The following is a 23,511-nucleotide window of genomic DNA, read 5'->3' on the forward strand; positions in this document are numbered from 1 at the left end:
ACATAATAATTTTATTCATCAAATATTGCTTGTTACATAAACCATCAAGATTCCAAGCTTCTCTTGACGTACCCTGTTACAATCCACTGACTACCCAGGGAATAATCAGCTGATTAAATTAATTGACATACATTTTGTTTACAAAACTCTATATTAACAATATAAAAATTATTCATTTTATTTCTTAACTGTATAGTATAAAAACTGCAAAAGAGTCATTATAAGCAATAATATTGAAATGTCTTCTTAATGCGCAACGAAACTCATTTTCCAAAGTCATAGCATATTGTTTATCTCGTTTTATTTACAAGAGTATGAAGAGTCTTGATCCTTTACAAGTCGAATTTGTATTCCTGATTCTAAGGTATAAAAGTTCAACGAGATTCTAAACTCAAGGGTACATGTATATAACAATTGTACAACCTAGTAACATTTTGTTCTCTAAAATAAAAGACCAACATAGGTACAAATATCATTTTTTCGAAGGAGGAAAAGGAGATCAGAAGAATACCAAGGGAACATTCATAAGTCAAACATAATTTCTACTTTTACAAAATTAATTATAAAACTTTCCAGATAAAAAAACACATTCAGTAAAAGAAATTATTGCGAGGTTATTCAAAATGTATTTAGCGGGATAAAAACCTCATAAAGTCAGAATCCTGTATTTCAGTGGCTATCGTTGTTTCGTGTTTTTATATAAGTTTTTCGAAAAAAATGTTTTGTTATGAATTGTAAAACCTACAAATAAAAGTGTTGCTTGCATTTTGATATCTGATGCGTCTCTTTATGCAGATTTTCCTAAAATTGCAAAAACAAATATTCTTTTGGTGTATCCATTACCAGCAGTTTGCAATAAATAAAGGTAACAGTAGTATACCGCTGTTCGAAATTCATCAATCGATTTAGAAAGAAAAAAAAATCCGGGTAACAAACTAAAACTGAGGAAAATGCATCAAATATAAGAGGAGACCAACGACGCAGTAGAAACGCAACATTAAAATGTAACACACACAGAAACGAACTATATAATCACTGAACTAGTATATATATTTGTTTAGGGGCCACCTGAAGGACGCCTCCGTGTGCGGGTATTTCTCGTTGCATTTTGTTGCTGACCTTCTGCTGTTGTCTGTTCTGTGGTCGGGTGGTTGTCTCATTGACACATTCCCCAATTCCATTCTCAATTTTATAATATAACAAAAGCCATTTTACTGACTTGGTACATGACATTTTATGAAAAACTGTTTGGTTGAACCTGGTTTTGTGGCATGCCAAATCTCCCGCTTTTATTGCAATTTTAAATATAACATTATAATGATAACATCATATTGTCATATAATGGTATCATTTTAATGTTTTATTTAACACTACAATACAAATAAATGGGAGAACATACAGGACAGAGAAACATCCGAGTAATAGCTAACAAAAAGTCCGAGGTTTACAATTTAATACGCCAGACGTGCGTTTCGTCCACATAAAACCAACCAGCGACGCCCAGGTGAAAAAAGTCCGGAAGCCAAGACAAGTACAAAGTTGGAGAACACTGAGGACCAAAAGTGCCAAAACATTGTGACCAATACGGCTAGGGTTATTTGCCTGATAAACCCGAAGTGGTGACTAACTACAGAATAAAAACGGATACATTACATAAAACAACCTAAACCAGCAGCCGAGTTAGCCATAGCCGTCAACGCACAAAGTGACGTCACATTCGAATTTCTAAAAAAATGCACAAATCAATTGCCGATTTTTCTATCAGTAAGTCTTTAGTCCTTACCATTTCTTTTAAAATCGTGAATTGAATGAAAATTAGACTGCAAGTGTCGAACAGATCAATGGAGTTGTTTATTATGCACAAATAAAAATCAATGACATGTTAATTATCTTTATTTAACTGGTAAAGAAGATCTGTGTATAACTAATATGGGTCAATATTTAAAAGGTCAACCTTACTGATAATTCGTGTATTATTTATTCATTTTATATGTTACTTTCTACATTTCTTGTCCATTTAAGCAAAACATTATATAGTCGTTTTGCAGAGTACTGTTTTATCAATTTCACCAATAAGGTTGTAGTACTATATACATGAAATTAGTTCCTGTCAAAATAATGATGAACTAAGAGTAATATTATCAATGAAAAAGAATAAAACATGCTTGAGAATCATCGAAAGCAAATTAAGATGTATTGTCACAAAAGTTTTTATTTCTTCAAACATTTTGGAAAAAATATGCAAACGTATTTTGTTGCAATAGAAAACACACCCGGTGCCACATGTAGAGTACCTTCGATATTAACCCCACTTTCGATAGTTTAAACATATGTTATTGTTCAAAAATGACAAATGGATTAGACAAAAGTTTTTCAACTTTCATAGTTCATTGAGATTTTGATGCTCAGCCTTTAGTGTTCTATGTTTTGTGCTGTATACTGTTTGTCATTTTTTGTCTTTTTCTGTTCATTATTTTTTTTTTTTTTTTGCCGTGCCCGCCATAGCGTGTTTTTGTATGAATTTAATTTTCCTTTGGTATCTTTCGCCATTTTTTGTTATGAATCAGCAAGCAAACATGAAGTTACTGACAAACACATTGTTTAAGAAGCAATGACTAGATGAACATAAGTAATATGTATGATAAATCATAATGGCGTCCGTGAACATTTCACTTCTTGGAACACAAAAGTAAATAGTTCTAGAAAGGAACAGGAACCATCTATCACAAAAAGTGGTATACAAAAAGAATTTTGGTTTGTTTTAAAACAATATTTAACCCACAATTTGTGTCTTGAAACACCTCGTAACGAAAATGACTATTTTCCAATTGTTCCATTTGTTGATATAGTCGAGGTTTTATAGACGTCTCTTTTTTTAAATTCAACATTTTTAAAAGTAAAACAACAAAACAAAGATGTTATTTTTTTTTATTCCATCAAACTAAATGTTTCTACTTATATTTAAGTATATTCAAGCATTAACTGTTATCACAGAGATATGTCTCGCCTTTTTGTAATTTTGATAATGCAAATGTTGGCATCAGAATAGCAATATTTTAACATTGAGTTATGCAAATATTCAAAGTCGCTGTATCATTACTAAAGGTAAATGGCTAAACGATCTAGATATAAGATGTGTCAATGCTAATACAACTGCATACCAAATGCCACTGGCTTATTATTCGTTGTACCCTTTAGCACATGTTCAAACAAACCTAAACAAAAGTATTAACTTGGAAACCAAAAACAACAGTCAATGATGATGATGATGATGATAAGTTTTGGCTATATCAACTATCTGGAAATCATACTTGCGAATGCAAATACATTACAATACTAAAGATCATAGATTTAACATTATCAGTTCATCTTAAACTGATCTTATAACAAACTAATACATTTAGACTAAGCAAAGGTTTCAAAGTCAATAGACCATGTCTAAGAGAGCGGTGCCAAATAATCTCCAAGAAAATGAGATTAGCCTATGCTTATATAGCTGCATACCAAATATCATAGACCTACCACGTAATCAAAAACTAATACATGCAAACTAAACAAAAAAATCAAAGTCAGTAGGCCAAAACTGAGGAGGGAAGGCCAAATTATCTCCATGGAAATGAGATGAGCCAATGCTTATACAAATGCATACTTAATATCATTGACCTTCCACTTGTGGTTCACCATAAACAAGACCTAACCACAAACCCATACATAGTTGACGCCGCCGTCGCTGTCGACGCCAGAAATAGCATATCTATGTCTTGCTACGTCAACGCGTGACAACACACTAAATACTATGAGCCAACTCATGTTAACATTTGCCTACATTTTTTTAATCGCGATTATTTATAGTCACGTTATATTTCTCACATTAAAAGTCACAAAAATAAAATGTTCGCGAAAATGAGTTGGATTTTGGTATTTCTTTCAACTATATACATTACTTATTGTTCGCATATTTTAATCCACAAAGGCATTGCAATATGGTGCTGAAAATCATAAATATTGTTGGTATTGACACATCAGTATACAAAAAACATACATGTGCATAGCTTACTTGAAAGACAATAATCAGCTACGTCTGTATAAACAGATACATTTATCAGAATTATTTATAATATAATCTCCTTTTCTTTTGAAAAATAAATTACAGATGTCGTAGATTGTTGATTTTATTTCTTCTAAAAGTTGAATAAATGAATTACGTGTTATCGATAATTTTTAATAATAAGCCAGCTCAAGAGTTTCGATTTTTGCAAAAGCATGTCCTAGTACAAAATATGCTAGAATTATGCATTATAAATTTTTGTTAAAACAGAACCAGTGCCTTTTCAATTTTCGTAATTTTTTTAAATGGATAGGAAACAATAAAAGTAAAATCACAAAAATATTGATCTTCAAGAAAAATTTAATCCGAGGAAATGCTTGTCAGAAACTGTAAAAAGAATTTAAAAGTAACAAATATGTATATTAAGTATGTCTTATTCATAATGAAAACTGCATTGGTTCCATGACCTTGCTTTATACTAAACAGTATTTTTATACAGCAAAATTTCATATAAAAAATAAAGATGACGGGTCCAATGAGTTTTACATTAAATTAAAACATAATCGGTTCAAATAATTGTTTTATCAAAAATTGTAGTTATATTGTAACTTGAGATTTCAACAACAATAGCATTGTTTTCGAGGAATGATAGCACATCTTCATAGCCTGTTTTGTATATCTAGCAGGTATATATAACATACAAAATGTACATAACATGTCAATCTTGTAAAAGGGAATTCATTTTATACCAACAAAAGTCGTAAATGATCATACGTATCTACATATACATGTACATTTACACCCAAGATCATTATCACTTTGCACGACCAAGCAATAGAAATCTTTGGATTTGTTTTTATGCTTGCTTCCTTATAATTGTTAAAATGTATGCTTCCTACAGCTGCCGATTTTGTGGATTTATGCAAATACAATAACAATGTAAACAATAATATGAAAACATATATGTAACACTTCACATTAATTTGACCTAAAACTATCTATGATAATAAAAAAAAACACAATTGCTCTGATTACAAAGAAACATATTGAATCAACCTAATTCTGGTTTATAAAAACAAATTGTACTAATCTAATTTTGGTGAAAAAAGACATATTGTACTAACGTAATTTTAGTGAATAAAAACTTTTTATACTAACATACTTTTGGTGAAAAAAAATGTTTTATGCTAACATAATTTTGGTGAATAAAAACGTTTTATACTAACATACTTTTGGTGAAAAAAAATGTTTTATACTAACATAATTTTGGTGAATAAAAACAAATAATACTTACCTAATGTAGAAAAAAACAAACAAAACAAAATTGAATTTGCATAATATAGAGAATAAAATTAAACTGAATCATTTTTGATACAGTTATTTCAAAATACATTTTAGTTAGATGAAACCCTATGAGCACTAACAAAATGTTTTAATCAATAAATATGACATCTGAAACCATGTTCATTTTGTTATAACTTCAAACGTCTGTTAAAAGAAAGATGTATATATTTTTACCAAAAAATAAATATTCATTGGACAATAATTTACAAATTCAACCTAAAAAAATGAAACAAAATGCAAATATATTTGATAAGTGCTCTAAATTCACAGATTTTTTTAAAATTGATGCATTATATGGCAGATAAACTCCAGATGAATTTGGTAAAACAATAAAAAAAAAAAAGCTGCCGTCTATCTTGTGGATTTGCGATGTAAACAAAAACTTAAATGAAATAATGGTTATCAAATTACGTAATGATTATGAGATGTTAAGTTGAACGTTTACAATGTACAAAATTAAAATAAAATTAAAAACCAATTGTTCAGAGAACACTTGAAGGTCTTTCCACCAGTTGATATCTATTTAGATATTAAAATATTAAAAATCAGTCTAAAATGTCAGTTCATATGACTTTATGATGTATAGATATGAATTTAAAGCAAAGGTCAAAATCTAGAACGTCAAATTAACATATGAACTTGACCTCAATTTCAAAGTCACGAACTGAGGATCTCAAATCAAAAGACCTTAGGTCTCTAATATGTTTGGTTAATAAGTTATATCACTTTACAGGTGCGGGAATATTGTTACCGTTAATGTTATTACACATAATTTTAGATACGATAGGGCCGAAAACTCCCATTCATTATCTACGCACTCTTTCAACTAAAATTATTAAGTTACGACATGTCGCAACTAACAATTTAGTCAAAATAATATGTCGATATCTTATAAAGTTAATGAAAATGAGTGAAAATAAGCCAAATTAAAAAATTAGAATATGACCTTGACCTTTGACCTTGACCTAATTTTCATTTGTTTGGACCAAGGACCTCAAATCAAAAGATCCTAGGTCTCTATCACTTATGGTTTACAAGATAGAAATGCATATCACTTATATCAAATGCATAGGGGGAAATAACTCTCATATGGAGTGTTCGTATCGCTTCAGTCTAAATAGGACAACTCATGTCAAGGATATAATGAGCAATTTTGTAAAATAAATATGTTGTAATCTTTTACGGTTGCGAAGGAGTCGTGGACATGAAGAAAACAGTCTTTGGGGAGATAACTCCTACAAAGAAAAGTATTCGGTTACACAGGTTAAATTTCAAAAGCGCATAAACTGTTCGATATCATATACCAAATATCTAAGAGACATATTGCGAAACAAATATTTATCACAAGAAGAAATTAGGCGGAAGAAAAAAAAATAATCAGAAGAAAAACAATAGGTCTTTCCACAGAAAAGTGGAAAGACCTAATTATCTCTTCAGTTCATATGTTGGGAAGTATAAATATTCTATGTGAAAGCGTCCAATAGATTTTAACTAAACACCAACCCCTAGACAATAAGAAAAAACAATGTACGCTACCGATTATATTTAAAAAGACTCTTGTTTGTCGTATTTGATTAGAGCTTACTATTTCTTTTACCTTTAAGAAACTGTTAAATTTGTAAAGAAATTTTGAATGAATTGATAAAATATCTATGTATTTCTTCAATTAATGTCAAAACAAAGACAATTACATAGTTCTCGTCGTTTAAAATTTGTTTTGACAATTTTAATGTTAATGTTAATACCAAAATTCACAAACTAACCTTGCAAATAGTTTGGCTTTTTTTTGTTGTTTTACGGTTAATTTTAATAAGATAAATTTACAAAATATATGTTTAAAAATGATCCAACTCCCTCATGATAAACTACAGTTCTTCGTTCCTTTGGCTTTTCAACTGTTTAAATTCTTTCACATACCTGACGTTCAAATATTGGACTCAGAGGGCCTCTTTTATATTTAAATCCAGATTGTGGCTTCAGACTCATAATAAAAGTGTTGTTTCATCTTTTTCTACACATGTTCACTGATGAAACAATCTATCGTGTATTTACTGGAAAGAAATGAAGTTTATGTGTGAGAGACGTATAATATGAAGGTACCGTTTTGACTGTCTGGTTGTCTTCAATTGGTATTTCGTACTTGCTTACTCTTTTGTTGACATCTGTAAGTATATCCAGCAAATGGTTCCTAAAAGACATAAACAAAGATAAAAATAATGATAAAAATAATGATGATAACATAGACAAAATACAGACATGATTAATGAAATAAAGGAATATTTCAAAATGAAGATTATAAAATGAAGATTTTAAAAGAAAGCTTTTAAAAGGAGGATTTCAAAAGAAAGATTTTAAAAGGAAGATTTAAAAGAAAAATTTTAAGAGAAAGATATTAATAAAGATATAAATAAAGATAAAATAAGCCAATATTTGTTTTATTGTTTAGCAAAAGAAAAAGAAGTGTCAATGTTAAATGTACGAAAAATCTAGAAAAACTATTTCCTGCCAAATTATCGATGACTTTATATCCGTTATCAAGCACACGAACCTACAGAAGCAAATTAATACTGACCGGTCGATATATAACAATGAAAGAAGATTTATCAGAGCGACATAATATCACATCAAATAAACTATATATAAAGATTAGTACTAATAGAACTTTAAAATCATTTGAAGTTCCATAGTCACCTAGAGAAGATGAACTTCTAAACAAAATGCGGAAGTAAGTTTAACAAAAAGAAAAACGAGTCAAAATATCTTATTATGGCGTCTTTTAAAGGAACAAGCATTGCAAATTTTTACCTCATACAATCTTTTTGGATTTGGTCACATAATGCCTGTATGAAATACGATCCATTATTAGGATCTCTGTATGAAGAACATCCTGGCGCTGTGGAAAACGCTAATAAGAAATCGCTTTCGTCAGGAATGACATCTTCAACAGTATCATCTTCGTCTATTTCTACACATATGACATCATTTAGAGCTTTCACTACTGGTCTTTTAGCTATTCTGCCTACAAAACATATATGATTTTACAGACCTGAAGTATTTAAAACTGTAACTAGTATTCTGTGAGTATTGCATGACAATATATTGTTCACTACCGGTTACATTTTGTTTGTAATGGAAAGAAATTCATTGAAGAGCTGTTGGTGACCTTCTGCTGTTGTCTGCTCTATGGTCGGGTTGTTGTCTCTTTGGCACATTCCCCACTTCCATTCTCAATTTTATTACTTGATCTATAACTTGCCATGGTGTTAGTTACATAAAAAAAAACTACCACTAAATTTTTCAAACAATTTACATGATTTACTAAAGAAAAGGGAAAAAAGTATTTATTTTAAAAACATTATTTTTATTTGAAAGATAAAAAAGTCCGTATGTTATTGAAATGTGTATAATTACTTTCGCTTACAATTGAGCATTAGGCTCAATTATATGCTCAAGTTGTTTATTACATTTCAATTACTTACAGATTTTTTTCAATGAACTTCTTTTTTTCAATAAATTACTTTTCTTTCAATAAATTGCTCATACATAGTAGAATTGCAATTAAGTACGCCAGACCAATCTAATAGGTTGACCGTTATGGATTAACCGTTTCACAGATGATATCGGATATGTTTCTTATTTCGTTACTACAATCAACTTCCCTATCCCATACTAATGTGACCTACCAAATTATACTATTAACCGGGTTTGTAATAACATTATCAACACGACGAGAGCACCTGATATCATCCCCATTTTTTTTTTTTCTGTGATGTGTCGTTTGTTCTATTATTTGTCTGGGTTTTTTTTATTATTATTTTTATTTTTAAGCCATGGCGTTGTCATATTTTTTTGTGAATTTGACTGTCCCTCTTGTACCTTTCGCCCCTCTTTTATTGAAACTTGAACTTAACAAACCCCGCATTTTTCAAGCCCGATCTCTTAAATTTCAAAAAATCCTACAAGTATTGGTTCATTATTGTGTTTTAAGAATTGTTTTTGTTGACTTGTATTGTATCGAAGTTGAATGGAATTTACTTACGTTGAACAATTTGCTCCTTGCTTCCTTGACAAGCTTGCACAAAGAACAGCTTTGGTTTTCCAGCTAAACTTTTACAATTTGAACCGGTAAACTTTTGAGTAACAGTTCTTATTGGCACTGGGAATCCATCAACACCATAGACCGACCGGAGACCTCCATGGGAAAGAATACAAACTACCATAGAACTGTATCTACTGTGATCTTGCTTTGATAAAGTGTCAGCAACCTCGAGTATCTGATGAGATTTGAGATCTTCGTGTCTCTCTATTTTGTAATTTAACTGTATAAAAGTTTTTAAGAGTTCATCTGAAAAAGTTTCAACCGTAGAATCAACGAAATAATGAAATCAAAAGTCAAATGTTCTGCGGGATGCGAAATAATAAAACTGCAGAGGTTGATCCCTGAACAATAAGGACAAATATGAACAATACACCCAAGCTTGATTAGGCTCTGAATTTCAGTTGTGATTAACTTATTTACACAGCGCCTTGAAATATGGGACGAAAATTAAAAAAAAATAAAAATACATAGTTATTGGACCCGTTGAGGTGGACCTATAAGAAAACTGAGCCCTAAATCAAGAACCTTAATTCACGGCATATTAAAGAACACAATCAGTTATTGTTTGATGAAACAAAGTTTCATTTTGGATTGAACCCTATGTAGAAAATGGTGGATTGAACCTGGTTTTATAGCTAGCTAAAAATCTCACTAGTATGATAGTTGCATAAGATTCAATTATATTGACGACGATGTGTAAATAAAACATCAGATATAATAGTTAGGTAAACATGTCAAAGGTAGGGGTACAACAGTCAACGTTGTGCTATAAACTTAATCACTACGAAAACAAACAAATATTTAACATGCTTAACTTAGAAACACAAAAAGCACATAGACAAAGCACATTTAATTTAGTGAAAACGAATATAAAAATGTCCATAGCATAATAAGACAATGACGGGATGTATAAGTGCAGAGCCACGTAAAATAGATATCACCAAAAATAGACAAAAGATTTAAAGTAATATTCATAAAGACAAATAAAAGAAGATAAACAACACATGCAACATCAGTACCCAGAATGTAAACTTCAAGACAGTCGTGCATTATTTGTGATTTGATACGGAATAGTTATTAACAAAGTCTTGGTTACCTCCTATAAACGTTTAAAGAAATAAAGACATGACGTTCTATGACATACCCCTAGCTAATTAACGTTCTGCTCAGACACGGATGACGTATTTCAAAAAAATCTTCTCGGTTTACATAGATTATGGTACCGAGATAAATCTCAATGTGGACTAAAATACAAAATTCAAATACACGGTTAGATTCAGCATATAAAGGGCAAAAATATTCAAGACATTGGTCAAGAAATATAAGCCATGTATACAACGTCTTAGTAAAGTATTGTAGTCTACCCAAATCTTTCTTTTTTGTATGGAAACTTGTGGCTAAAAAATCCTCGATTTTTTTTTCGGGGGAGAGGGAGGGGGACCATAACACCCAAAATCAATTCCAACCTTCATTTTGTGATATGAAATCTCGTGATATAATTTAATAGAGATACAAACACTTAAACTCAAGTTATTATCTAAAATCCAAATACCTTTCCATAACGATGACGTCATACCATTACACGACTTCAAAAAAAAATAGCAGTCTTATAACGTGAATGTTTGGATCTTATAGAACAATAATTGTCTATTTCTTTATACAGGTTACCACTATTTTCTATTATTAGCCATGTCGGCAAGGCAGGATCATCAGACACACTTTTTAAAAAACTAAATACCCCATTGATAACTGTGGCAAAGTTAAATCAATATTGGCCCAGTAGTTTCAGATATGATATTTGTAAAACGTGGTGGACGATGGACGACATCAACAAACGACAGCCTACAGGTTATACCAAAAGCTAGACAAAAATTTTGTATTCAAATAAAGAGCGAGAAAAACTCTACTCACCGGCATCCAGATGGGAACCTTTCCTCTCTAAAAGGTCATTTTCAAACTTGCAATTGTTGATTATAATACATTTTCCTTAAAAAGAAATTGTGCATTCACTTGTCATAATCATGGATAAATAATTCAGTGTATAAATTTACAAATTTCGAATTCTATATTGACATTTCTTATTCTCTAACTGCATGCTGATCATAGAAACCAGCATTGAAATTTAACACTCGTTTTGTCTACAACAGAATTATCAATAACGCTCGAATAAAAAATGTTAAAAAGGCCAAATTAAGGACGTATTTGAAGAGCATCAAAAAATATTCTGAGCTTTTTTATATAGTAACAAATGAAGTTAGTTCATGAAAACATAATACAAAGTTAGTTCGGTAAATGAGGATTCATGTTATAGAGAAAATAGTTGTAGCTGCACAATTAAAAGTGTATAACTTATTTTAGGCCTCCATTTATCAATTAAAATTGAATGGACAAATCAATCAATATTCATGAATTTGAAGCTATCAGATAGAGCAAGCTTTCCTACAAATTCGTTTTGCTATAGCTTTTTGTCATGTTCTTTTTCGGTTTATGCTAGAAGATGCCCTTTTCAAACTCACAAACATGATAAATGAGGCATAATGAAAATTGAGAAATAAATCATATATGCATGAGCAGAGTTATTTAATAAATAGATGCTCCAATTGACTACAAACAATCACAAACGAATACAATGCATGTTTGTCTCGAATCACTTTCAGCATGTTTTTGGGGTCTATATAAATACCAGAACAATTCGTTTAATCTTTTAATTTAACGATGGTTTCTTATTACCAATTTTGCCTTTTTGAATTGAATTTCGATTTGAAAGGCGGGTAATGCATGCATGGCAGTCGACGAGAAAAAAAATAATATTTGTTGTAATAGATCTGCAAAATGGATGATACAAAAATTAATCAAACTTATAGAAATTTCTCCAAAGCATGTACCTAACGATACATCTATATCGGTCATGTACAGGTGATTTACTCAATTTATTTTTAACTGATGCATATGTACTTATTGAGTAATGAGATTTGAACATTGGTAAACTACATTTACCTCCAATTCACATAATAATATTCTCACCTGAGTAGCATTGGTCAAAAGGATAAAAGCCCTTTGATTCATAACCTACAAATAAAAATGAATACACATTTTTGTTGAGGTCAATATTAAGGAACTTTTAAATCGCTGGTCGCGAATCTGTATATGTTTTGCATACATTATTTCAAACTGAAACTCAAATTAAATTGCTGCGCTGAGCCCAGCTGGATACGACAGCAGATATCCAACCCTGAACAATTGGGGCAAAAATAGACTAAATATTTGCGCTTGATGCATGTCTGAATTTTAATTGTGATTAAATATTCGACACATAGGTTTCTGACACAGAATAACTGTCGCCTCCCCTTTTCCTTTTTCAAAACATAAATTCTTTCCCTCAAGATATGGTAATATAATCTCAATTCAAATGTCTTATGGAGTTTATAACCATAAACAATATTGTACTTTAATTGTGAAAGGATTACCTCCTTTACACTGCTTTTAAATTGTCTTAATTGTCTATTAACAATGAAACTCTTTTCCCCTTTTGTGCCCTCTATTCCTTAATGGTTTAAGCCATAACCCCACAAAAAGTAAAATCACAAAACTCCAAGGAAAATTTAATCGGAAAGTCCCTAATCACATGGCAATCTTAACCATCCCTTTGTTGTATAGAAACTTGTGGAATAATTTCAGAGAAATTCTTACACTTCAACACAATTTATATTCTGGAAACTAAAAAAAATCTTTTTGGGCCCTTATTTTACCCCTAATTCCTACACTGTTGGGATCATTACTCCTTAAATCAATCCCAACCTTCCTTTTGGGATTATAAACCTTGTGATTAAATTTCATAGTTTTCTATCTACTTTTACTAAAGTTAGTGTTCGGAATCCAACAGTCTTCGGGTGATGAGGTCGACGACGTGATACCAATATACGACCACACAAATTAATGCGGTCGTATAAAAACATGAAACATTTTCTGGTCGTCTGGGTAAGGATTTCTTTTTTAATCTTTTACAATACAATTGAAGTTAGTTTTCAAACATATTTTAGCAATATAAAACTGCCGTAAAAATATGTGTCTGCCTTTTAAAAATAATCTAAAACGGAATTTCTACGAAATCAGGTTTATTCTACATGTAATATTTTCATATCATTTATCATCTATCATTGTGCATTGTGCTTAAGTAAACGCTGTACGAAACTGATCTCTTTGTAAAGTTTCAATCATTTCTGATGTCAGAAAAACAAAATCTGTTATTACGTTTGCATTTTTAGAAATTGGTGCGTATAACTATCGACAGAATACAGCAGAAACGGAAATGAAGGTTTCCTATGGACAACATGAATTTGATTTTCTGTTATCAATACTATCAGATTGGATAATGATACATAAGGACCTACCTTTAATGGGTTCCAAGAAATGTACCAATTCTCCCCGGTAAATGTCGTAAAGTAATTGGTACAAAAATGAAACGTTGTTTGATGTGATATGTTTTTTCTCTTGAATGATGTTGAGGAATTCAAATATTTTCCCACTTTTCCCTATCTTTTCTATTTGACGAACAGCGGGAGAAAAATTCTTCAAACATTCTCTTGTTTTCTGTATCATTGCTATAACATCTTCCATTGACAGGTCTTGTGCAACGTTGAACAACGCTTTCCTAGAAGGTAAAAAGTAATAAGTGGACAATCCATCATTTATCATTAACATATACAAGAAGTATTTATCCAGATCATTTCTTACCTGTATTGTGTTATGGTGCTATTGGTATCATCACCTACTGCCCTCTTTACTGTTTCTAGATCTAGCCCAAGTTTTTTTACTAAGCAAGGTCTATCCATTAGATACAAGCGTTGACCCACATATTCTACTAAAAACTCCTTATGTTGAAGTAGCTGGAATATGTCCGTTGTTTCGTGGCTTGTTTCTAACCTTTTAGTGTCAATGTCATCTTGACATAAATATTTGAACGATGCAATATCATGACTATCCAGCTCTTCACATACATCTAATAACCGCATCGTTTCATCGCTTATACAGCCCATCTCCTGGACGGCTCTTTAAATCGACAAGGACCTCGGTCTACATGGTTGCAGTCGACCTAAAAATTGAAAGTACTGCAGTGTTTGACAGTGTTAGAAATACGTTTTCTCATTACTTAAAGAAATTTTTTAAATAGATGTTACGAATGTATTCTATATTCTTATGGGTCTCCGTGGCCGAGTGGTCTAAGTAGTTACTACTGTAATCACTAGTCAGTCAACACTGAGGTTTTGAGTTCGAATCTCGCTCGTGCTAGTGCACTCAACTCAAATCTTAATTGACTAGGATTGTCAGGTTTTTTTATTGAAGGTCTGTGTTTTTCTCTGGGCACTTCGGCTTCCTTCGCCAATAAAAACTGGCAACCACGAAATCGCCTAAATGCGGTGCTTAAAAGCGGCGTTAATTAATACACCAAAAATCAAAAATATATTCTATATTCTTTATTTTTTACCACCCCATTATTCTCTTTTATTTATTTTGGGCGTGTTTTTCTCTCTATTCTTTTTTTTTTTGCCTTTTATAACATTTTTTGGGGGGCCTTTAATATGCAGATTTTTTCTGTTTTGTACACTCTATCCACATCCTAATCCATATACATCAAATTTTCATTTATTTTCCATTTACAAAATAAAGTAAATAAGTTCATGTAAATACATTAATTCATATTACACATACAAGCGTGACATTATGTGTTTTAACAACAATAACAAGACGTAATGTTTAGTGGGTTTCCTTTACCATGTTTACCGTGTTTACTTGTATATAATCATGTTGTCCCGAATTTATTAAAATTAAAACACTATCAATAGATAAATAGAGACGTTATTCACACATTTTGTACATTTTACATTAAAGCTATTTACTAAATATATGACTTTCCCTCTGGTATCTTTCGCAACTCTTTTGAAACTAGTCACAATCAAATGTGCCAGGCTTCCGTTAACACAATAAAGAAGTCCAGTACTTACTGGAATTTCTATCAATCTCGGCGAAATCTATTCTATAAATAATGACACTCAACGTCTATACGTATGACGCAAACAAAGTCATCAGTCAAATATTTAAAACTACTATTTATAGAACGACATAGACTTAACTAGGTCATTTAAACTGCTGACAGACAATATCGATTATAACTTCGTCCTCTCATTTTTTAATTCATAGTAGTTTTAGGAGATGTGTTTCCTCTAAAAACTTACCGTATACGGGGTTTTTTGTGTGTTTTTTTTATTATTATAATAACAACTATCACTCGATAAAAGAAAATCCTAATTTATGAATAAGAATAATCAATTTCAAGCAAAACATTTTGAGTATACATGAACAATTTTTTTATACAAAAGTATTATAAAAAAGCGCTGATTGATTTGGTACAATTGCTTTAAAATTTCTGTAACACTGTCAATATGCAAAATATACTGTGGATTAATCATTATTCGTGGAATATTGATTCGTGGATTTCGTGGCTATATGTGAACCACGAAATCAAATGTTCAGCGAATAACAAATGATTTGTTTTGTTAACCTAATGGTTCCAAGATATATGATTTCTATGTTTCATCTCGTACAGACATAATTTGGAAATATAACCAGTATAAATACACATTAGTAGAGGAACAATTGAAATCTGCGAAAGACCCAAAGTTAAGTAGAGAAGTTTTAGCTCTAATAGGTTCAGTAAATATAAATTTTGAAAATATGACGCATAGCGCTATGTTCTGACATTTGAAATAAATAGTAGTGTGTGAGCTTTCGATTCTAGGACATATGTTTGACCGAAACTTCATAGTAAAAATGGTACAGTTTTATTCTAGGAGGAGTTCTGTGAGGTATAAGAATGCTCATGATGTTTGAGGTACGGAGTATATTGGTTAGGTATATGCATGTTCATGATGTTTTAGGTGCGGAGTATATCTTCGAGGTGTATGATATGAAAAAAATTCAAATGCAAGGACTATGTTTGAGATATGGTAAAAGGTACAACATTGTGATACATTGGCGGATCCAGGGGAGGGGAGTCCGGGGGTTGGACCCCACCTTTTTGTGACTGATCAATGCATTTGAATGGGGACATGTGGTTGCTTTCTCCTGGGTTGGAACCTCCCCCCTTTTAAATTGGGTGGATCCGCCCCTGGGATACATATATATATACATGCATATATCAAAAGGTAAAATAAATATCTCACACACGTAAAATGAATTGAAAACACCTTTCATATTCCCGAACTGGAACAGGCATATATGTTACGTGAATGGGTGTATACGTGTATGGTGTATGTTAGAGGTATGAGGTATATGTGAGAAGTAAAGGTTGTGATTATGGTTGATATATGTATGCAGTTTATGTAAGGGGAATAGTGTTTCACTTGTGAGACATATTCTAAGGGAATAGATGGTATATGTTATGATGAGAGCATATTTATTACAGGAATGGGGATATGTGTGTGAGGTATATGTTTGAGGAAAAGAGGGTATATGTTAGGGAAATTAAGGGAATATAAGTATATGTTACAGATTTATTTATTAAAGGAGATTGTAGTATACATGTGTGGGGTAAAAGTGTTAAAATAATCATGTTAAGATTATATATGGTATATGTGTAACGTATATATATACCTTATATATTGATCATGTTGATATAGAGTTTCTAGAAACATGGATCCTTCAACATTTTTTTTCAATATGATAAAAGATTAGGGTTATGCTATTGGCAAGTTGGGATGCGGGATATAAATTGGAAACTAATAAAGTTATATGGCAAAAAAAGAGGAAAACGGTAATGGTTATTCAAAAACAAATATGCGGGATTTTTAAATGATCACCCCGTGTCATCCCTCATATAAAAAGATATTACGAATATTCGTCAATAAGATATAAGACAGCAAAACGAAATCAAGAAGTCAACATAAAATCTTCAACAATAAGTCGACTTTTAAATCATTTTTGAATTTTAGCGAGATATAAACGGTTCTAAACCTTTGTGACCTACATTTGTATTTATAGATTGTGTAACTGCGTAGTAAAGAACAAGGCTTTAAAGCTAAATAAAAAATTCTATGAAAAATTTGATTTGACAACAATTGATTGGTATAAGTACGTATATGTATCAATATATAAATCATTTTAAAATTAGTTAACTTACCATACAAATTCTGTTAGTAAATACTAATCTAATGTAATTTACCCCGATTTGCCTTGATCTATTTATATCAGATGGGATTTTTATTGAATATATATACTAGTATATAATATTAAAAGCGGTGTTTCAACAAAAATTGAATTATTTCATTAAACAACTCTGTATTGATATGTGGCTTTCCTAAAACATAGTTGTTACTATAATTTGGTTTATACTGCACTCTTTCTATATGAGCAGTTAAAATGCGTTGATTGTATCCCAGTCAGCAGACTAACAGTGGGCCAACGTTGGCAAATGGTCGGCCCGTTGGTTGACCGTTGGTGTTGGCTTCACAACATTGGCCCAACGTTGGCAAATTGTCGGTCCGTTGGTCGCAAGTTTATGTTGGCTGCACAACATTGGCCCAACGTTGGCAAATTGTCGGTCCGTTGGTCGCAAGTTTATGTTGGCTGCACAACATTGGCCCAACGTTGGCAAATTGTCGGTACATTGGTCGCACGTTGGTGTCGGCTGCACAACATTGGCCCAACGTTGGTCTGTTGTTGTAAATTCATATTATTATCTCATGTTGGTTATAAATAATCGGGCAAATGTTGGCATTATGTTAGTAGCAACATAGGGCCGATATGAAATTTTGTTTATAGAATTGATAATATAATATTTTACGCTTTATTTCTCTTGGGAGGCGGATAATTTCGATTGCAGCAGGCTTTATGAAAAGTTAATGTTATACCGAAAGTGTTTATCAACTGAAATTACATTTACAACTCTATGTTGGGCCAATGCTGGCCCAACGTTGCGTGATTATATATTATACTCTATATATAAGTCAGGTAAAATTTATACTGGAATATCATTACTGTAATAAAAAAAAAATGTATATCGTAAACATAGATTGCCTGGTTAAAAATTAAAATTTATTGCAATCATTATTTATAATAACTTTATTCATTAAACTTTGTGAAACATAATAATAGCAATTATATGCAGAGTGATATTTGATACAGCCAGTCTGTTAATCAAGCCCATTCTGATAGAAGGTTGACCATATGTTCGACAAATTTCAAAGATAGTTGCTATGGTAATTAAGTTTATAGGAAATCTGAATGTAATGGGATGGTCACTTTTGTGATTATTTCCTGTTGTGTATTTGTAAGAGAGCAGCGATACGAAGAAAACAAAAAGAGAAAATCATGTCATCTGAGATTCAAAGAGAAAGATAGTAACATGTAAGTTGTAACTTTAAAAAATCTGATATATATATATACGATTCAGAATGACAAATACAATATGATTTTTTAATCTGAGGGATGTTGTTAAAAATCAAAATATATATTAATTTCTATCATTTTATAATGCTGATCTTGAAGTTTATACGTTTCGGGCGAAATATTTTCTAGATTTTAAATCATTTCAATCCTATTAATTATCATGAAATATTTGCCACTGAACATTAGTATCTTCAAACAAATGGTAAAATATATAAATCTATAACCACAACATGTATGAATATTACTGAAGTTAATGGAATAAAATTGTCTTAAGATGTACCTTATTCCGTAATTTTTCAAAAATGTGGTATAATGATTTCTACTTCATTAAAATATAAATGAATTTGTTAGTTTTATTGTATTTCTAAATCGCATGCAAACAGATACGATATATTTGTGAAACCTAATCATATACACACTTGAATGTGTAACAGTGTTTTTATATATCAAGTATATAACTGTTCATTAATACACATCTAAATTATTCTTTATATATCATGTATATTACGAATATATAAAGCATGATACCGAATTCTGAAATAATAGTAATAAGGGTTTGTTATACCCACAAATCCGTCTAATACTAATGAATTTCTGACCATTAGACAAATAACCAATATAAAACAAAATAGTTATTTAAGATTTTATTTTGTATTAAATAGTGTTTAAACTATTTACAATTTACATTAATTCATATTACATATCTAGAAGGGAGATTACGCACGCATGCATTAGGCAAATACGCAATTCAAGTTTACTTATAACTTTATTACAGAGTCGGTTAGAAAAAAACATAGCTGTAAAGAGTCTTCGGATAAGGAAATAGATGATGCAACTAAAGATTGGCGGAGCGTAAGCCTTGACAGAGAAGGTGGCAAGAAACAGAGAAGAGAAAAAAAGAATAACAATTATAAATAATAATGACACTGTTGAAGTTCAAATTGAGGAGGACACTAATAGTGGTGACGACCAATGATATTAAATTTAAAATAAATAAAGTTTCATCTTCTGAATTATTTAATTTTCATTCTGGATCTGGAACCAATACAACTAAAATTACATCTCCGAAAAAACTATTTGTTTGATCGCCTAACCATAAGCCATACGTCATTTGTTCTGTTAAAGAAATAAATGAAATTGATATGAAAAAAGAAGATGTGGTATGATTGCTAATGAGACAACTCTTTACAAGACACCAAATGACACAGAGTTTATCTGGTCGATCCATCAAACATTGCCAAAGAAATATCTTAGCGTCACACAATAAATAAAATTAAAGAGGCAAAGTTCATGAAAAAAACAAGGACAGTAACAACAATGGGTAATACAAAAATACAGAATTGCTACCTTAAACTTTGGCAGTTTGGAATACAAAAAAAGATCAAATGCGCGCCGGGATATTTATCATATACAGCTCCTCATGCAGCATCCATTGTAATTTGGTTGAAACAATAGACCAACGTATTGCCAACATAAAAATGAGAAATACCTACCTTGGACCAATCATGTTGGGCCAACGTAGGCCCACTTTGCACTTATACGTTGGGCCAACGTTAAAATACAACGATGGGCCAATGCAATGATATACGTTGTGCCAATGTTGGGCCAACATACTCATGTTGTCTGGGATATATTATTGTGTTCTGTTAAATTATTCCTTTTAAAATTGTTACACGATGATGACTGCTGTACCCATATTTTGTCTATTTGATTTATTGTGTCTGTTTAGTTAACGCATAATTGTAAATATAACGGAATTTGATGAGACTGTCATCAAAGTGAGAGGGTTAGCGCTATAAAACCAGGTTTAATCCACAATTTTCTACATATGTAAATGCTGTAACCAAACCAGGAACATGACAGTCCTTGTTCATTCGTTTTTTATGTGTTTTTTATTAGATTTTGCCATGTGATTATGGACTTTCCGAATTGATTTTCCTCTATAAGTTCAGTATTTTTGTGATTTTACTTTTTTCTATGTCACGTACAGTCACTGACCCAATATCACTTTTCCTCATGAATATTTAACATGTTAAAATAGCAGTTGCCGAAACTATATTTAATTATTCATACGTCAACCTCTTCGACCTGTTCTTGTTGGCTATGTATTCAACGGAGCATGGAACGACTCAATTTTATTTCTTTTACAATTTCTGGAAAAAAACATGTTTCACTTGTAAATATTTTTGTTTGAAACCTATAAATCATGATGTTTTATGCTTATTGTTGATACTTTAGCATGTTTAGTCCGTACTCAAACGAATTCGTTCGATCATTGCAGGTTTCAACAGATAATGTAAATTTCATTGCGTTTCTATTTCTCCGCCTGATACCGGTATGGGGCTTTTTTAAAGGGGGGACTTTTCCAATATTCAAATCAAATAAATAACATTTACACATTTAACAACGATTGATTGTTTTTCTTTCTAGATTGCAGTATAAGAACAATAATAATGCAATTTGACTTGACATTTCCCCGTTTCTTAGACGCATCCTTATATCGTTGATATGTGAAGTCAATGTACTATAATTATTGTCTATATATATAAAACCAATCTTGAACAACAATATGCAGAGTGAAATTAAATTATGTATCATCCTCTATCTACTAGTAAAACAGTTGCATATCACAAGATAATTTCAGTGTTCAAACATGATAAATTAAACATATGGTAAAGGATTAACACTGAAGGTTGTGATAATATAATTATATGACTAGAATAAAAATTTACAGATATTTTAATAATTAGCCTGGAACACGCGGGCGAATAATGATGGTGCAACAAAAAACGGAGTCGGATAATGTATATTTTATCAATCCAAGTTTTAGTAATAGACGAACTGACCTGCATATTGATGCTATACGAATAGCAGTATAGTTGGACCACAAATTTTGAAGTCTTTTCTATAAAATGGTTTTGTGAGTGGATTTAACTGAAAAAGAACAACTTAAAGATTAAGCGCTCCCTGTTGTTTGAAATCATATTGGTATATATTTTGGTGTATTGGGATCCCGGATAGGGACATACAAAACTTTGCGCAAGCTTTACAGACATGACAGATATAACATTTTGAGCTGTTATTTGGACGAAATATGTTTTCAGCCTTGCATCACCATCACTGCTGAAATACATCAAACAAATGGCCATGTAACAACAATATTCTTGACCTGGTACAAGCAATTATAGTTGCGGAGGAATACACTAGCAGGTTTGATAATATATAACTATTTGACTACCAGAATAACGCTTTAATTTCATTGGATACTATGTTGACCACCAGCGAATCAAAATGCTTCAAACATGTGTTCGCGGACATCTCACTGTGAGATGATTCGGTTTAATTCAAAATGAATAGATATAAGTATTTTTGTGATTCTACTTTTTTATTAAATTATATGGTTTATCTTGTAACTCAATTAACAATAATTATCATATATTATTCCAATGGGGTCAGAAAATGTGTTTTGTTGGACACTGACGGGTAGCTTGGACTTTAAAAGCACCCGTTATTCAATTATTGTAATCTGTATATCTATACATATACATATATGGTAAAATCAAAATATTTATCAATAAAAATGGTTATATAACCTTCATGACAGGGTTTTTTTTACGTCTCAATTTGATTAAAAGGATAAAACAATGTATAATATCAAGACGAAAACCCCATGCTAATTGAAACCCAAAAACCCAAAAACTCAATTGATATTTTTGACATTTATAAAAAGGATAATTTTAGTGGCACATGCGTGTATGCCTTCATATAAGGAGGTAGTCCCCCCCTCCCCAGTGAGTGTTCCAATTTAATATACGTTAAATATCTATTTGACGTGGATGCAATCCCATAAAAGATTTTTCTCATACCGCTTGACAAAAAATTTGCTAAAACGACTATTTATTTGTTTAGATTTTCTTACCTCTTTTCTTTAATATATAAATACCGGTAATAACAACTGCTGATATTGTACGATAAATTTAATGTAGTTTTCCCGGTCAATAACAACCTCCTTTTGCAACTAATATCATGTTTATGTTGCTTAAAATAAACCTTACGTCCGCTAGTCTAAAAATAGTATTTTAATGTACGTTAGAAAGACAGCAATTAAAACATTAAAACGAATATTCTAATTTTCTCATTAATATTGTGTATTTAATAAAAAAAATTGTAAATAAATATTTGTTAAAGTCTAATCATCACATCGTGGATTCTTTTGTTTAACTGGTACACCATGAACACGGTTGGCAATTTCCCCGAAGTTGATTTAACATTTTTAAAAACGGAGATTTCAACATTCTAAATTAAGAAACCAATCGTTTATCATGTTTATATAGTCTATTAAGTGGATTTTGTGGGGGGAATTCTTTTATTGCACTATGGTAGTCTCGGGGGGGGGGGGGGGGGAGACACTTACTATATAATTAGTGGTAGGGATGAGCCGCTGGAATAGGTCACTTTTTCATGCTCTATGATCATGATGATGTATGAAAAGGGTGAGAAATTCAGATTAAATATATCGATATATAGGTTGATATTATCACTTGCCTGATTACATGTATATCATAACTGTCTGAAA

General features: G+C 31.2%; 1 protein-coding gene across 3 annotated transcripts; it reads right to left on the bottom strand.

Annotated features, from left to right (window-relative positions):
- Positions 1 to 7,240: 7,240 nt before the first annotated feature.
- On the bottom strand, positions 7,241 to 22,958 carry LOC139504467 (caspase-3-like). Of its 3 annotated transcripts, none has more exons than XM_071294570.1 (8): positions 22,855 to 22,958; positions 14,226 to 14,583; positions 13,883 to 14,142; positions 12,516 to 12,560; positions 11,403 to 11,477; positions 9,432 to 9,737; positions 8,198 to 8,411; positions 7,241 to 7,580 (listed from the first exon to the last, which is right to left on the bottom strand). In XM_071294570.1, exons 2-8 carry the CDS (start codon positions 14,525 to 14,527, stop codon positions 7,430 to 7,432), a joined length of 1,353 nt encoding a protein of 450 aa, XP_071150671.1. In that variant the 5' UTR covers positions 14,528 to 14,583; positions 22,855 to 22,958; the 3' UTR covers positions 7,241 to 7,429. The 3 variants fall into 3 exon arrangements, with proteins under 3 accessions (XP_071150671.1, XP_071150669.1, XP_071150672.1); XM_071294568.1 differs by lacking the exon at positions 22,855 to 22,958 and adding an exon at positions 17,668 to 17,739; XM_071294571.1 differs by lacking the exons at positions 11,403 to 11,477; positions 22,855 to 22,958 and adding an exon at positions 17,668 to 17,739 and having other exon boundaries at positions 7,285 to 7,580.
- Positions 22,959 to 23,511: the final 553 nt, after the last annotated feature.

This window comes from Mytilus edulis, chromosome 14 (genome assembly GCF_963676685.1).
Source record: "Mytilus edulis chromosome 14, xbMytEdul2.2, whole genome shotgun sequence".
NCBI classification, from domain to species: domain Eukaryota; kingdom Metazoa; phylum Mollusca; class Bivalvia; order Mytilida; family Mytilidae; genus Mytilus; species Mytilus edulis.